The following is a 15,676-nucleotide window of genomic DNA, read 5'->3' as shown; positions in this document are numbered from 1 at the left end:
GTTTTGACCACAATAAGCTGTTTTGCATTTGAAGTAGCTTCACTAATATGGCCTGTTCTAATGATTTATTTGCAATTATAGAGCATATTTACAGTGAAGAGAGTGATTAAAATGGGATTAAGTAACTGTATGGTTTGAAAGGGAAGAGTTAACCAGGTTACATTAGTCATGATACAAAACCTACAGTAATTCAATTATTTGCAGGGCTAACACTTCTGATAGATAAACATTCATGTTGATTCATGCTAACAAATGTAAATCATATCATTGTTACATATTATATTGTTTTTTAGATTTTAAGTTTAATTTGGTCGGGAAACTCATTTATGTATCATTTTAGATTTGGATACATTAATGCAAAATACTTTTTTAATCTTGCAAAACAACTAACTGAATGTAGCAGTTTTAATAATGAAAATCAATAATCATATTTGAATTCCGTGATAGTATTATTAGATAAATAGAAAATTAAATAGCTTTACTGCGTATAAGACACAAAAGAAAGGCTTCGATCACAGTACATATACATGGTGTATATCCCAGTGGAAAAGAGTGTGTGACGATGAAACCGTTTTATTCCATACTATATAAACTGACTTTGAGTTTAGAATTATATGAATTTTATTATAATTCTGAAGTTATCTTTATGAACAAAAACATCTCTAAAAATTATAATTGGCGGATATGGTATTAATCGTACAGAGATAATGAAGAAACAGTCAAACAGGAAATGAGGTTGTCTGATCAAACTGGAAATCATTTAGATGCAGTGTATTACAAATACTTTATTTTACTTAGCTTTGTGTCACATATAAATTAATTCATTTGGTTCCCTCTGACATTATAATTCATGTTGTGATAACCAAATTTCTTATAAAATCAAAATTTAATACCCGAAATGATAAACCTTAAGCCATTTTGATTGATAGTATGATGTGTTTACGATACACAAAGCTAATTATGAAAAAAAACCTGTGGACCTCAAAAACTTTTGACTGTTTCATTAACCATAAAAGATGCTGTTAGTTTTTAAACTGAAAAAAAATCTTAGTTAATCTTCATGAAATTCATGAAAATTCTGCAGAAAATTCAAAAACTCAAAATTAAACTTCAGTTGATTGATCACAAAATGTTCTGAACAATCTAAATCTTAAACTGCTAAGAAATACTTAATATAGTAAAATTAATACAATTTTGAATAAAAAAAAAAACATATTAATTTGTCTTTGGTTTTTTAAACAAAAAACTTGTAATGGTGTGATTTGATGCCATTGCCAAAACTTTGAAGTACAATATTTTGAAAAACAACAACAATATACATACCGGTAAATGTACTTACATACTAGATGTGTGAAAATTGGTAAAAACTTGATTCTCTTACATAATAATCTACTCCCACTTTTTTTTCTAAATTTTGTTATTCTTTTATTTTACATGCCTTTCAGCTGTAAAAAAAGAATATTCCTGAGAATGCAGTTGTAATCATCATCTAGCTTGAAAAGTGAACGATAATGCCCTAAAATTCCAAAATACTTTGTTTTTGTGCTTCAATATTTTGATTATTCTACAATATATAGGTTATAAAATCATATATTACTTTACATTTAATGTAAGTTATGAGTATTAAATAAGTTTGAGAAATTGCTTTCTTTGTTTTCTCAATTTTATGATTGAAAAGGGCCTTGGTGTGACCATGAAGTACAACTGCTAAAAATAGACCTTACTATGTTATAACCCTTAAAGTGAACAGTCGGGCAAGGATGGCTAAAGTCGGTAAAAATGGTGTGAATGTATTCAGTATAATTTCTTATGGAATAGAAAAATAAGCTTTCTCGTCAAAATCTGTCTGCGTACGTAGAAATTAATTCAAAGTATAGGAAACATAAAACGTCCTCCCGGCTCACTATGTCTGTGGTTACATTTCCACGCAGCCTCGCTTTCAATGCTTTCAACTTTACTTTATTTCAATGGTCAGAACTGGGAAACGTAAGCAGAACTTGGCCGTCGTATTAATATGTGAGAACATTTGGAAGGCCAATGAACGCATTTAGACTGGTTTTCTTTGCCCGACTATTCACTTTAAACGACAAATTTACCGGTCCCCAATTTTTCTGCAATTTTCACATTATTTACTTAAGGTAATGAGCCAACTTTTTAGAAAATATTTTTGGTGCACTCAAACTGGAAGTGGGTAAATCTCTATTGTTAATAATTGACATGGCCGAAAATAATACCGAAAATTTCGACATTTTCTTTCTTAAAAATGTAACCAAAATTTTATTTGTTACATTTTGCCTACATATTTGTAATCATAATATGTAATTATTTATATTTTTCAGAAAATAATACAGTTTTATGACATTAAACATTATTTTGATACCTTTTTGGATCAAAAAGGGAACCTTGTCATACACCTCTACTGGGCAACTTTGATTTGGCCACAGCACAGGCCCCTGGGACCTTTTGAATTTTTTACACGTATTTCAAGGGTTTGCATTAATGTTGCTACATGTAACATTTAGTTTAAATAAAAATGGTTCGTGGGCAAATTTCCATTGTTCGTGAAAGAGGTCCTTTAAAAAAACAACCATAAAAATATGTTTATATTGTCGTTGTATAATGGCCAAAGTCCTAATCAAATTCATCAGACTAACATGACTATTTGTTATTGACCTAACTTTAATTTTAGACAAAAAAAAATGTCTGTTAAGGGTACGAGACCGACCCTAATTTTTTACCCCTGACCCTAATTTTTTTCCAATTTTATACGAAAAAAAATAGAAGTCGGGATTTCGATCTCAGACTCCTGTACCGGCCATTACTTTAGAGTAAAAGACACTAAAACAATATCCCGACCTACCTACCCTATGTTTTTGCCAATGTAACCCTAAACAGACATATCTTTTTGTCACACATCCTCAGAATTTCTTTATATCCCAGATCGAGTTTTGTATCAGTTTCTATTTAAAATCTATATAGAATTTAGATTATGTGTTGGCGTCGTCGGCGTCCGGGAAATGGTTTACGTGAAACAACTTAAGTATTTGCTGTCCGATTTCAACAAAACTTGGCATATAGCTTTATATTAATGAGATCTCATACGAATTTGATAATGATCAAAATCCGTCTATAGATGCAAGAGTTATGGGACTTTTAAATTGTCAAAACAGATAAATCCGTGGTTTCCGCTCGATGACTTAAATATTCATTGTCCGATTTCAAACAAATTTAGTATATTGATTTATATTAATAAGATAGTTTGATATTGGTCAAAATCCATCAATATTTGCAAGAGTTACAGGACTTTAAAATCGTCAAAACAGATAAATCTATGGTTCCGCTCGATAGCTTTAGTATTTATTGTCCAATTTCAACCATATTTGGTTTATTGCTTTATTTAATGAGATCTCGGAGTGGTATGATACTGGTCAAAATCCATCAATATTTGCAAGCGTTACGGACTTGATACACTGTATTATTAACAATATTTTCAACTGTAGCCACGTTTGGTGATGCTGTGCGGGTGACACAATCACTTTCGTGAAATTGTTGTATACAATGAAAGTACGTGTATGCTACATCCATATTGATTAGTGAGCTGATTACAGAGTAATTAAACTAATAAATGACTTTTTGCTATATTGGGAATTTCTGTGATCTAGCGAACATTAATATACAAAGACATATTATATTTTACCCTCAAAAACAAGCGGTTGGATATCATTTCATAAGAAAGAATGTTGGAAATTATCAAAGATGCATGCTCACCGCTGACAAATGGTATTTTTTCACTATCAAAAATAGGGGCAGACAATTTAGTATTTTCCTTCGGTTATAAAAGTAACCTACTTTAGACCATTACCACCATTGGAAAGTTAAGGGTTTCTAATTTTTTTTTAAGACAGAACTATATAACAAAAATAATTAGTTGCACCCCGAAAAAAAATCAGTCACACTATGTTGTATATGAAATTAAGTACTGATTGTGCATGAAAAGTAAAACGAATTATTTCATATGCATTTCTGTGTTGATCAGACAAATATCAACACGATTATACATCAGTTATGCTCTGTCGGCAGTGGAGCATCTTTAAACTATATGATTTAAGTCGGACGTGTAATTCTACTCCACTATATATGTTGCTCTGCCAGTGGTTTTTTTAGGCCGAATCTACCGCCGAACTTCGGCTGTTTCCCCTAGCTCAAAAGTAGCATATTTTCCCAAAATAAAATCGTATTTTCCCAAAATAAAATCGTATTTTCCCAATTGAGTTGTCTGTCGTTTATTGATAGCAGTTGTCTTGTCCCAGTGTTTTTTGTCTCAAAAGATGCCGTAATAAATTCAGAAAACATCGTAGAACTTCTGTGTTTACTGTTATCTGACTGCAAAGCGCGCTGATGATTGATCGTTATCGCCAATGCGTTTTACTTCCGGTATTTCGTTCAGGGTCACTCTTGAGTTTGAATCGCATTATCTGTAAACGTATTTGTCAAGCGTCTATAGGATTGTGAACGCAGGTACGAGTCAAGTGTCTGTAAGTCCTAAATTGTAACAATGAATCCCTAGGATTTTTTACAAAATAACAACAAACTATGTGTACACCGACAGTCACACAGCCAGGATGAGGTTAGTAGAGTAGTCCATATCTGATACCTTTTGTTTTCTATTTTCCTGTTGGTAATCTACTGCCAATTGCACTAATAGACTAGTAATTTATTCAGTATTTTTATTTAAAAATAATCCTTAAGTTAAGTTTTCTAAATAAATTACTAACTTAAAAAATGAATCTTTGTGTTTACCTACTAGTTTATTTTCAGATTGGTGGATTGGGGGAAACTTTAGCTAGATAACTATGATTATCAAACTATTAGTTAGGAAAAAAATAGAATCACTTGGCAGTTGAGTAGTGATAAATTCAATCATTATAATTCTCTGATTTTCTTAATAGTTATTAACACACTGACAGATTGTGCTGAATGTCCATTTTTATTTTTGTCTTTGCAGGAAGAATGAGAAGTTGAAACTTCAAGACATACAACACCGCTTCATGACGGACCAAGTTTTACAACAATGTTTCCCCTCTGTCAAGCAACTATATGAGCTAGCAATGCTCATCCCACCATCCACTGCTGTTGTGGAAAGAGGTTTCTCTCTGATGAACAATATTCTGACACCAAAGAGAAAACCGACTTTCTCAACGGCAGCTGGAGGGTGTGTGATGAGGATCTGCCACACTGAAGTAAAACTTCAATCTACAGATCTGGAGAAGTTGGTTGATGACTTCAAAGGACTGAAAAAAAGAAAACGGGACATGTGAATTCTATACAAATTTACTGTCTAAAAGACGATTGAATATGTATTGTTGATAAATAACACCGATTTGATGTAAACAATAGTCTCAAACCTGAGATTTAGAGACATTTCAGACTGTGATTTTTCACAAATCTTTACGAAAACAAAATTGTCTGTAATTTTCATTTCGCAGCCATACAGTACTGTATTGTACCTTTGTAAAGTCAAAGCAAAGGCTGGTACATCATAATAAAACTGAATTGTTGATTTTGTGTGTTTTTTCTGTGATTTTGTAATGTTTCATATTTTCCCAATTTCCCGCATATGCCGATCATATTTTCCCAATCAAAAAGGCACAGGCTGTTGTTGAAAAAGAGTTAAAAAAACACTGTCTGCGTTCGAGCGTATAGTAAAGTACGTAGTGGAGCGAAATTATAAGTCTAACTTTGATTGGACTGTAATTGTCAGTATTCCAATATTGACCCGAGTAGAATTACATCTGTACTGTCAGCAAACACCTGCCCATTATATCTCTGTGTATCATCGTCCTTGGTGACAGAACTTATATAAGACATTGCATGTATACAACCGAGATGAGTAGATGGATACTTACGATACTGTAAATCCCGTTATAATCAATAAAGTCAACCTTCAGTTGTGAAATTCATCTCAGCCTGGACAGATACACGGGGACCTGACACGAAAATTTTTAACCAATAGTATATATACTATAATATATATACCTATACTGTTAGTTTTAAAAAAATCGTGCCAGGTCCCTGTGGGCAGATACAGGAAGCTGGTGCCCAACCAATTGAGTACATCTTGTCTTACAAGCTAATGGTATGTTTCTCATCTCAACAGTAATATATTTGTTTCGATCGTAACTTTTAAGGAAACTTTGTGGATCTTCATAATTTTTTTTTAAAGATTGCATGGGAATATTTCTGAAAAATCATAAATCACTGCTGGTTTGTGAGATAGTTTTTAGGTAGCAAAACGCAACTTTGACGAAAATGCTCCACCGCTAACGAATGGTATTTTTATCTGTATCAAAAACACGAGCAGACGAATTAGTATTTTTCTTCAGTTACAAAATTTATTTGATTTACACCCACCAATGAAAAGTTTGAACTTTCCATTTTACTTCAAGATCAAAATATTGAAAATAATCAATTGTATCCCAAAAATTATATGATCTTATGGGTTTTTTTTTGTGTTAATTAGACATATATATATATATTTATATATATGTACAGTTAAATACCAATTTTTGTTTAAATGATGATTATCATTTATGCTTTATCGGCAGTGGAGCATCTTTAAATACAGCGCAGGCGTCTGCATCTGGTTTTGGAGAAATAAAATATCCTACCCCTACTATATGAACAAGGTGAGACACTCCATGAACCGAAAGTTGAGGGCACGCTCCAATTCACTTTGAAATTACAACAAATTTGACGAAAATATTGAGTGTCCGCTCGTTTAACTTTGACCGTCTATTCTGTGACGTCATACGTTTGTTACGTCGCTATCCGAATCCCGGCAAACGTATTTTATTTCCCCGTACCCATCTATTACAACTCGCTTCTGAAATCGGCATTCGAGCAAGTATTTCGTCTAGAACCTTTTCGAGTGTTTACTTGAAGTGTATCAATCTAAAGATGTACCAATCGGTAACAAACTAACAAGGGAAAATGAATAACACAAAACGTTGAAAAGTGCTACGGATTCGCGTATTTTTTAACATTTTCAGGCCAAAATTTAAGGGGTATTAGGAAGCAAATCGGTCATTATTTGAAAAACAATGCAGTGAGGTATACTTTTTATTGGCTTTTCGTATTGCAAATCAGCCAATCTTCATGGAAATTATACAAAATCGATTTTTCTTGAGATATTCTTTCAGAAAAAAAGAAAACATGACTATTTTGATGCAATTTTACACTAAAATTGGGTCCGAACTTAATTTTAAAATAACGATATTTCGTTTTAATGTGGAACACCTTATTGGATATAGCAATGAATTCTATATCACCTACTGAAAGTATGAACATGTTGCAGGCATATTATTTACATGTTAAGGGATGCTACAGGGAGGAAATATAATTTATTTTTAAAAAATCCTTAAAATCCGTATTATTAAGTCGTTTGTACATATCTTTAAGCAACCCTGGAAGAAAAGTTAACCCGGTGGCATATGATTTTTATGCGATTTTTGTGATCAGGGTATACCTAAAATCAAAATATCAAAAAATGAACGAAATCCATGAGAGGAAACCAGAAGGGACGGTCTACCTTAATCAACGTACCTTAATTAAGAATCTTTTTTTGTAATGTTACGGTTTTTTAATATGAAACATGACACCAAGTATCCAAGTAGCGGACGATGCATCAACTGCGGAACGGAAGTTGATCTTTCAAGCATGCATTTTATACAAGGATCAATCTGATTGGTTAATTAAATTACAACTGTACAAAAAAACCTAATATCACACATCAATGCCTTCCTGAGAATCAAACGTGATTTTTCTTTATTACAATATTTCAATCTGATGATGACCAATTTCTAATCGCAGTGTGTATTGCCTTATATTGTTGCGATATTCATCTATGGAAAATGTCATAGTAAAGCAGGGGCAGTTCAGGAGAAATAAACTGACCAATCACTGGTCTACAGAGACTTCCATTGCAGAGAGTGTACCGTATGTGTTGTTTGATTCATTTGATGTACATCAAGGACCAAACTTATAATAAGTATCTGTTTTCAAGGATATTCGTCAGTGCTGTGAATATGAAACAATACTTAAAAAGAAACTATGACAAAATTTGGGTTCATACATGCAAGAAACCCAACATTTTTGTGCATACAGTCTCGAGGGCCCGAATAGCTCATTTGGATATTTCAGCAATCATTGAGAAATTTCAATTTGGAAATCCGCCATGGAAGTGCCGAGCAATGATGCTATGAAGCTGTCAATTCTATTTTTAAAACCATAAACCAAGACATCAAATTGTAACCAAGTATACTGGCCATTTTTCCCTGTGGTAGAGAAGTATTTTTTTCTATGAATATGCAACTTTGGTCATGCTTACTGGACCAACCCATTCTTTTCAGCTCGACCATTTGCATAATTGTCATTCACAACAGTACAACACCTGTTACCTGTTGTGAGGGCCTTGTTATATGTTTTGAACGCACTAACCCATCCTATCAGTTGTTTCCTGTTCTGATATTTTTCGGTAATACCAATGTTTTCAATGTTTTTATGTGCACAAAGCAAGACTGTCATTTTTAGTTGTTTTTCCCTTCTAATACTAGTAAGTTAAAGCACAACGAGTAATAACGTTAACTGCTTAGTTCATTTTTATTTCTCTATGTTGTATATAAGAAAACGACGATTGTGGTATCTATTCTGTGACGGGCAGGAGAATGGGGGCGTGTCCGTCCCAGCATCGAGGAGCGTTGTCACATGACAGGATGTTGAACCGGTTATGGTCGTGGGCGTCACGCTGTATCTGTAACGTGTGAGTGTGTTCGTTGTCATTGGTGGTGATGACCGTGACCTTCTGGTTTTGGGTCAGTGTCCACCAGTCACGTGTGTCGACGTAAACGTCGTGTTGGTGAAGGCCGGGTGGCGTGTTGTGGGTGAAGGTCGTAGTAAAGTGGTGCAGATAGTCATCTGGATTATGTGCCTGCTTAGATTTCGATCCAAATGGTGGAGATTCAAAGAACTTCAGATTTTTCGGAATGTCGAGAACCATTTCCTTCAGGGCGTCCATTTCTTTGTACATTGGGCTTCCCTCGTGGTGTGACGGGGCTACAGGATAACGCGTTCGAATTTTTCCGATTCCCTCGATTTCTGGAAGGACGATGCGCGTTCCGGAAGGTTTGACAAGTTTAACGTGACCATGTTTGTCCAAAACACCAACAACGTCCTTGGCCGTGTCCGCTGGATCCCTTCCTACCTCGTTACTCTTGAAGAAATCTACGGGAGTGTAATAGTAGTTAGAGCTACTTGTTCCATTCAAAGCCGTTGTTAAGTTGGTACCGCCTGTTCTTCCGTGCATTGATGGGACATTGTTTTTAGTGAAGAAAGTCAAATCGTATGGATTCCACTTGTAAAGAGGCGTCATCCAGATGATTTCCAGTGGCAAGGCGTACGAGTAACGCACAGTTGTGTTACTGCATGAGACATCTTTTATGTTGGAGTTGTACTTGCAGGACAGAACTGTCATTGGAGCTACTCTTGGCTGAGTGGTCTCGGCTACCCAAAGATTTTCGTCTGAAAAGCCCTTATAGGAAACGTGATGAGCTTGTGAGTTTCCAATTTTTGAATCTGTGAATCGATGGTAGTTAGCAGAGTTCTGTTCACTCTTTCCGAAATTCAGCATAGTATTTTCCTCGATTCCAAAAGTTTTATCTTTAAGGGTATGGTGGTAATTATCCTTGCCTGGTATTTCGCTCATGATAGAATCCAAAAGCTCGACTCCGGTATACTCTAGATTTTGTCGCTGTGCAGCCAGGAGAGTACTGTTATACTGGTTGTAAGAGCGTGGGTTAATTCGGAATCGCGCAGTTCGCTGACTGTATGCTTTCTCGTATGTAAATCTGCGAGCCATCCGAACTCCAAGATTGTCAATCAGAGATAAACTACTAAGAGTCATGTCGTGATTGCGGATTGGATGGCAAACTATTCTGTAGTTCCATTGGGCGTAAACTGGTCTTCCATCTACCACATCTGTAATTGTTGTAGGGAGGAAGCTGTAGTTCTCATTGTTACTTTTGCCACCGGTGTAGGATGTGAATCGAACCTTCTCCAGCAGATCGAACCAACTAGAAGCATCAAGAAAATGGCGGTCGCTGTGAAAGGGTTCGCTTAACGTCTTGGTGTCGGTTGTCCAGGCACCCTCTAGGTAGCATAAAACTGGCTTGAAGTAGTCTCGATAATCGTGGCGGATGGAAGCGTTCTGCTCCTTGAATGCCCGGAAATACTCTCGCATCTCCTTGATCTGATCCGGAACACTGTGCTTGGCTTTCACGGAAGGCGGGACCTCTGGAAACGGTACATCTTGGAGGCGGTTGAAGTCAGTGCTATTTTCGCTTGGCATACGTAGTTTGTAGTCATTGTGTCTTGTCCGGAATTCCACTCCGTTCATCACAGCATTGAACTCGCCCATGCCAATAGTTCGGTCGTAGTTAGTATGATCGTGGATAGACATCATAGATCCCATGTTGAAGGTATCTCCGAAGTAAGCTCGAGTTCCCTTATGATTGCCTCGGATCTGCTTCACTCCAGAGTTTCCATCGGATCGTATCCTCTCCTCGATAAAAAGCTGCTGAAGCATGAGTTGCCTGGCCAGTTCGTCGATGTCATTGACAAGCTTGTCAATGTCAGACTGTATGTTACCGACAGCGGTGCCCAATAGGCCCAGGAACAACAGGGGTAGCACACACTGCAAACATACAAAGAAGCACGATCAAGGACATAAGTTATTTTCAAAAAAGTTAAGTATTTGACATGAACAGAAATATATTCTTATTGGTCAAATTTTCTAATTGGACACTGGGTCAAAAGCATTATAATTCTTATACAAAATATTGTTTCCCTTGCCTCGTTTTTGTCTGTAAGATGTCAAATTTGGGTACAGTTTCAAGTGATAATATATGCTATCAATATACAACGCTCTGATATAACTAACACATGAAAAATGTTTGTTTACAATGTTTGAAATTTAAAAATCGTCTAGCAGCTAAATTTGTACTTGCAGAGTAGATATTGATTGTGATATCATATGTTTGGGAACGTAACTTCATACTTTTCACAGAAAACGACGTGAATTTCGCTCAAACAAAAAAAAAATGACGTCACAACACTTCGCGAGAGAGACAACTCTTTAATTTGCAAAGACGTGGTTTCAAATAATAGGGTAGTATGGTAAACAGGAAGAATCTTCTGGATGAATCGAACATCCGGCCTTCCCCCGCATCCCCTAATGAATGTACATTTTGTATGTAGGTAATTACTGACAATCATTGATAGAGAGGCCGCCGTAGAAATAACAATTAAAAGGAGATACAAAATGCTAATATAAAGTGTATGTATGGTATCGCGATGCACAAATTAACTTTTTAAATGAAACTCACGAAAATTTCATGAAGTTGAATGAAGTTGGGAAGGATGGATACATGCATACCAAAATGATTTAGAATTATACAACAGATTCGAAAAAAACCCTATCATGTCTCTATTTACAAATACATTAGAGCCAGATATGTACGAGTCAAAAGTAAGGGTTCATGAAACTTGTACTAGGTTTTGTAGAATAAAATTGTAAAATGCTACGTACCTTGCTTGTCGCCATGGTGACGCTAAGCTTTGGACACTGGCTATTTCCACAATGTTGGACTTCCAATTTCCCTGTGGATATATATGTATGTCCGTATCTACCGTATCTATGACAGGTGAGAAAAAACTGTTCAGGTATCTCCATGGAGACGTACTCTGATAGCCTTCATGATCAGGTCAAACAATTAAGGATAAAAAAACACCAGCTGAAATTCACGTATAAAAAAACGTTTTGTGGCCATTCACCTTTAGTCAGCAGTATTGTTTGTTCGATAGCTCGCGTCAACTTGCGTAAGTAAAAAGGCACAGGGTTTTGTCATAACTTCTCATGAAATCAGTTTATCGTTACTGTTTACGAGTTTGGGTTTTATTAGTTTAACGTCCTATTAATAGCCAGGGTCATTTAAGGACGTGCCAGATTTGCTGTGGAGGAAACCCGGAGTACCCGGACAAAAACCACCGATCAGCACCTAGCAACTTTCCCCACTTAGGATTCGAACTCGCGACCCAGAGGTGGAGGGCTTGTGGTAATATGTCGAGACATCTTAACCAATCGGCTATCGCGACACCAGGTCTTTGCGGACGTAGTGGCTTTCTTTAACAACACAATCTACTCCCATAGCAGCACTAGACAAAATGCAATGGGCTTCCAAAAATTTACCCTTTTTACATCAACATGCCATTCTAAAAAAATTATGAACCCTGATTAATAAAGTAGTAGTTATTTTTCCAGCGCTTACCTATATGAGGACATTATATATTATTTTTTATTTGCCTGTATATCTTGAAATTCTGCTAAAACGATATGCATGCTAATTAAGGGATCATTTTCCTGCAAAGGACCTGTTACAGCTACCATTGAATTTTGCTCACGAAGCAATTTAACAAAACACATGTGCATTTTGTAGTTCTATGACAGATAACATGTAAGATACCTTTAAAAAATCCAAAAGGCCCCAGGGGCCTGTGCTAGGGAGGATTTAATGTTGCCCTCATAAGGTGTACACCAGGGTTCCTTTTTTGGTCCAAAACTATATAAAATTAATGTTCAATTTTGTAAAACGATATCATAATATCAAAAGTATATATTTCTACAAATTTCGACCGACTATATGTGGCTTAAAAAATTTAAGTAAAATTTTTACAGTCTTGAGACCAAAAAGTGGACAAAAGATTTGGAGGTTTTTTTTCTTTCTATTTTCTGTTTCAAGTGAAAACCGCGTTCCCGGTAGAATGTTGTACATGTATGTTGAAAATACATGTAATTGATTTTATTTTGAAAAAAAAGAGGGAGAGAGTGAATTAAGAGAAGAAAAAAATGAAAAATTAAATCGACACCTGCACAGGTAGTATAAGATCACCTGCCCGGCATATCTCGGTTCAATATCGTCGTATCCGAGAGCTTATCGTAAAACCTACATCTTAGGCGAGTTTTGTCGACACAGTGTGATAATATATTTAAATTTAACTTTATGAAATAAAATCAATTAATTTTTTTTTTGATGCACACCTTTCTTTTTATTTTTATTTCAAAATATTTTGATTTTACCATGGGACTTAGGGTAAAAAAGATTCCCCGTCCTCTGCGGTTATGCAAATTTTGAAACGAAATTGAGGATGAAACCCACTTCATTTTTAAGTGTTCCGTTAACTCTACAGTGAGAACAATTGTCTTTAATAGTTATAAAGATGTAATTAACCACCACCTAACAGATTTTGAAAATTTGATACGACTTTTGTCTTCTAATGATCTAAAACGTCTACAGGATTTAGGCCTCTTTGTTAAAAAGTCATTTGAACTGATGGAAAACTGGCTTGATAAATATTTAAGTTGTTGTTTTGATCTACTGTGTTATGTACATGTATGTATTGCTATCGATCCCTTTTGCATGGATGTAAGGAAGCAATAAAGTCGAATTGAATCGAATTGAATATATTTTATGTCTACTTGCAGGCGACCAATTCTTGCCAAGTACCCAGTCTTGACATCGCATGTGTATTTGTATGATTTTTCATAAATAAAGTCACATTCTGGTCGCAGACGCTACCCGTGCAGGTTTTCAAAAATATTGTTTGGTAATTCGTGTGTATTCATACACGTATAAATGCAAATGTGATGACCTGTAGACATTATCTATGAACAAGCATAAGCTTATGCATTCTGTAAAAAAATGATATAATTATTGATTTAGTATTGTCGGTATATTGTAGAACCAAAGCATAGGTGGTATAGCAAATCTGACCACATGTTTACGACGCGCACAAAAAAAAATAATACTAAAATAGTTTTTTTTGTTTGTTTTTTTTTTTTTTTTTGCGCGCGTCGTAAACCTAATTAACTAAAATAGTATTTTTAGTATTTTTTTTTATTTGCGCGCGCGCGTCGTAAACCTGTGATCTGACAAACGGCAAATTTTAATGACACAGATATCTCTTTACATTTCGACTCGAAGAAATACATGGTAATGCATTTAAAAAAAATATCCTCATTCGCGAGTCGTCTGTAAGGATGTGCTCAAATTCCCCGACATTTCAAAGTGCTATAAAAATGATCATGTGCAAAGGTACATGTAGCTGCGATGACGTAGCTCTGAACGACGGACGGAAGATTTCTGACAAATGGGAACCGGAGTGGAGGCAGGGTATGATTATTCGTTCTAGTGCAAAGGCAATTTAAACAACGACAATAAAACAGTACTTACGATTGAATAGTATCTTCAGCCATTCTTCTTTTTGCCCTTTTCCCCTTCAAATTTTCACAATTGAAAAACCTCAGAATATGGCTGTCTTCTTGATGCACACGACACAATTGAGAATGTCATCCCATGCATGTTCGTTGCACGTGCAAATGTTCTGTGATATTTTATTGGTGTGTTGTCGCGTCAGTTTAATTGACAAGCAATGTCTGTTTCATTTTGTGTCAAGTCTTTGAATTTTTACGTCATTCAAAAGTACACCAGGGTCATGACATTAGCCCCACAGGGGGCCAACTCAATGAAAATGGATGTTGTCATACATCTTTAGTATTTGGAGGATGGACTGATGAGTATATATGACAGTCATGTGATTTTTTTTCAAAAAATACGAGATTTGAAAAATTATTAAAAAATCGGGATATTTACTATAAAACAGAGATAGTAAATATCCCGATTTTTTAATGATTTTTCAAATCTCGTATTTTTTGAAAAAAATCACATGACTGTCATATATACTCATCAGTCCATCCTCCAAATACAAAAGATGTATGACAACATCCATTTTCATTGAGGTGGCCCCCTGTGGGTATTTCTTCAATAAACAGTATCAGCGATGGATAATAAGGTTTCAATGTTTCAATAATTCAAGAATCTTGTAGTATTTATCATTTTTTGAGGGGAATGGTAAAATTTGTATTATCGTCTAAAGTATAAAATAGTCCAAACAGTTTTTTGACCTTAAGGGCAAAAGATTTATTTACCTTAAGGGCAAAAAATGTTTTTGACCTTAAGGGCAAAAGATTTATTTACCTTAAGGTTAAAAAAGTTTTTTGACCTTAAGGGCAAAAGATATATTTGCCTTAAGGGCAAAAGATTTATTTACCTTAAGGGCAAAAGATTTATTTACCTTAAGGGTAAAAGATTTATTTACCTTAAGGGCAAAAAATGTTTTTGACCTTAAGGGCAAAAGATTTATTTACATTAAGGTTAAAAAAATTTTTGACCTTAAGGGCAAAAGTTTTTTTTTGACCTTAAGGGCAAAAGATTTATTAGACCTTAAGGGCAAAAGATTTATTGACCTTAAGGGCAAAAGATTTATTTACCTTCAGGGCAAAAGATTTATTTACCTTAAGGGCAAAAATGTTTTTGACCTTAAGGGCAAAAGATTTATTTACCTTAAGGTTAAAAAAAGTTTTTTGACCTTAAGGGCAAAAAAATGTTTTTGACCTTAAGGTGGGAATAAGATTTATTGAACTTAAGGGCAAAAGATTTATTGACCTTAAGGTTAAAAAGTTTTTTGACCTTAAGGGCAAAAGATTTTTTTGACCTTAAGGGCAAAA

General features: G+C 35.0%; 1 protein-coding gene across 1 annotated transcript; it reads right to left on the bottom strand.

The window, feature by feature from the left end:
- Positions 1–8,639: 8,639 nt before the first annotated feature.
- Positions 8,640–11,688, bottom strand: LOC138328460 (uncharacterized). Its single transcript, XM_069275270.1, has 2 exons — positions 11,642–11,688; positions 8,640–10,747 (listed from the first exon to the last, which is right to left on the bottom strand). The coding sequence occupies exons 1-2, from the start codon at positions 11,654–11,656 to the stop codon at positions 8,702–8,704; spliced, it is 2,061 nt and encodes a 686-aa protein (XP_069131371.1). The 5' UTR covers positions 11,657–11,688; the 3' UTR covers positions 8,640–8,701.
- Positions 11,689–15,676: the final 3,988 nt, after the last annotated feature.

The sequence above is a fragment of the Argopecten irradians genome, chromosome 7 (assembly GCF_041381155.1).
Source record: "Argopecten irradians isolate NY chromosome 7, Ai_NY, whole genome shotgun sequence".
NCBI lineage: Eukaryota > Metazoa > Mollusca > Bivalvia > Pectinida > Pectinidae > Argopecten > Argopecten irradians.
Note: the sequence above shows the minus strand (reverse complement) of the source record. Positions and strands in the feature narration are given on the sequence as shown.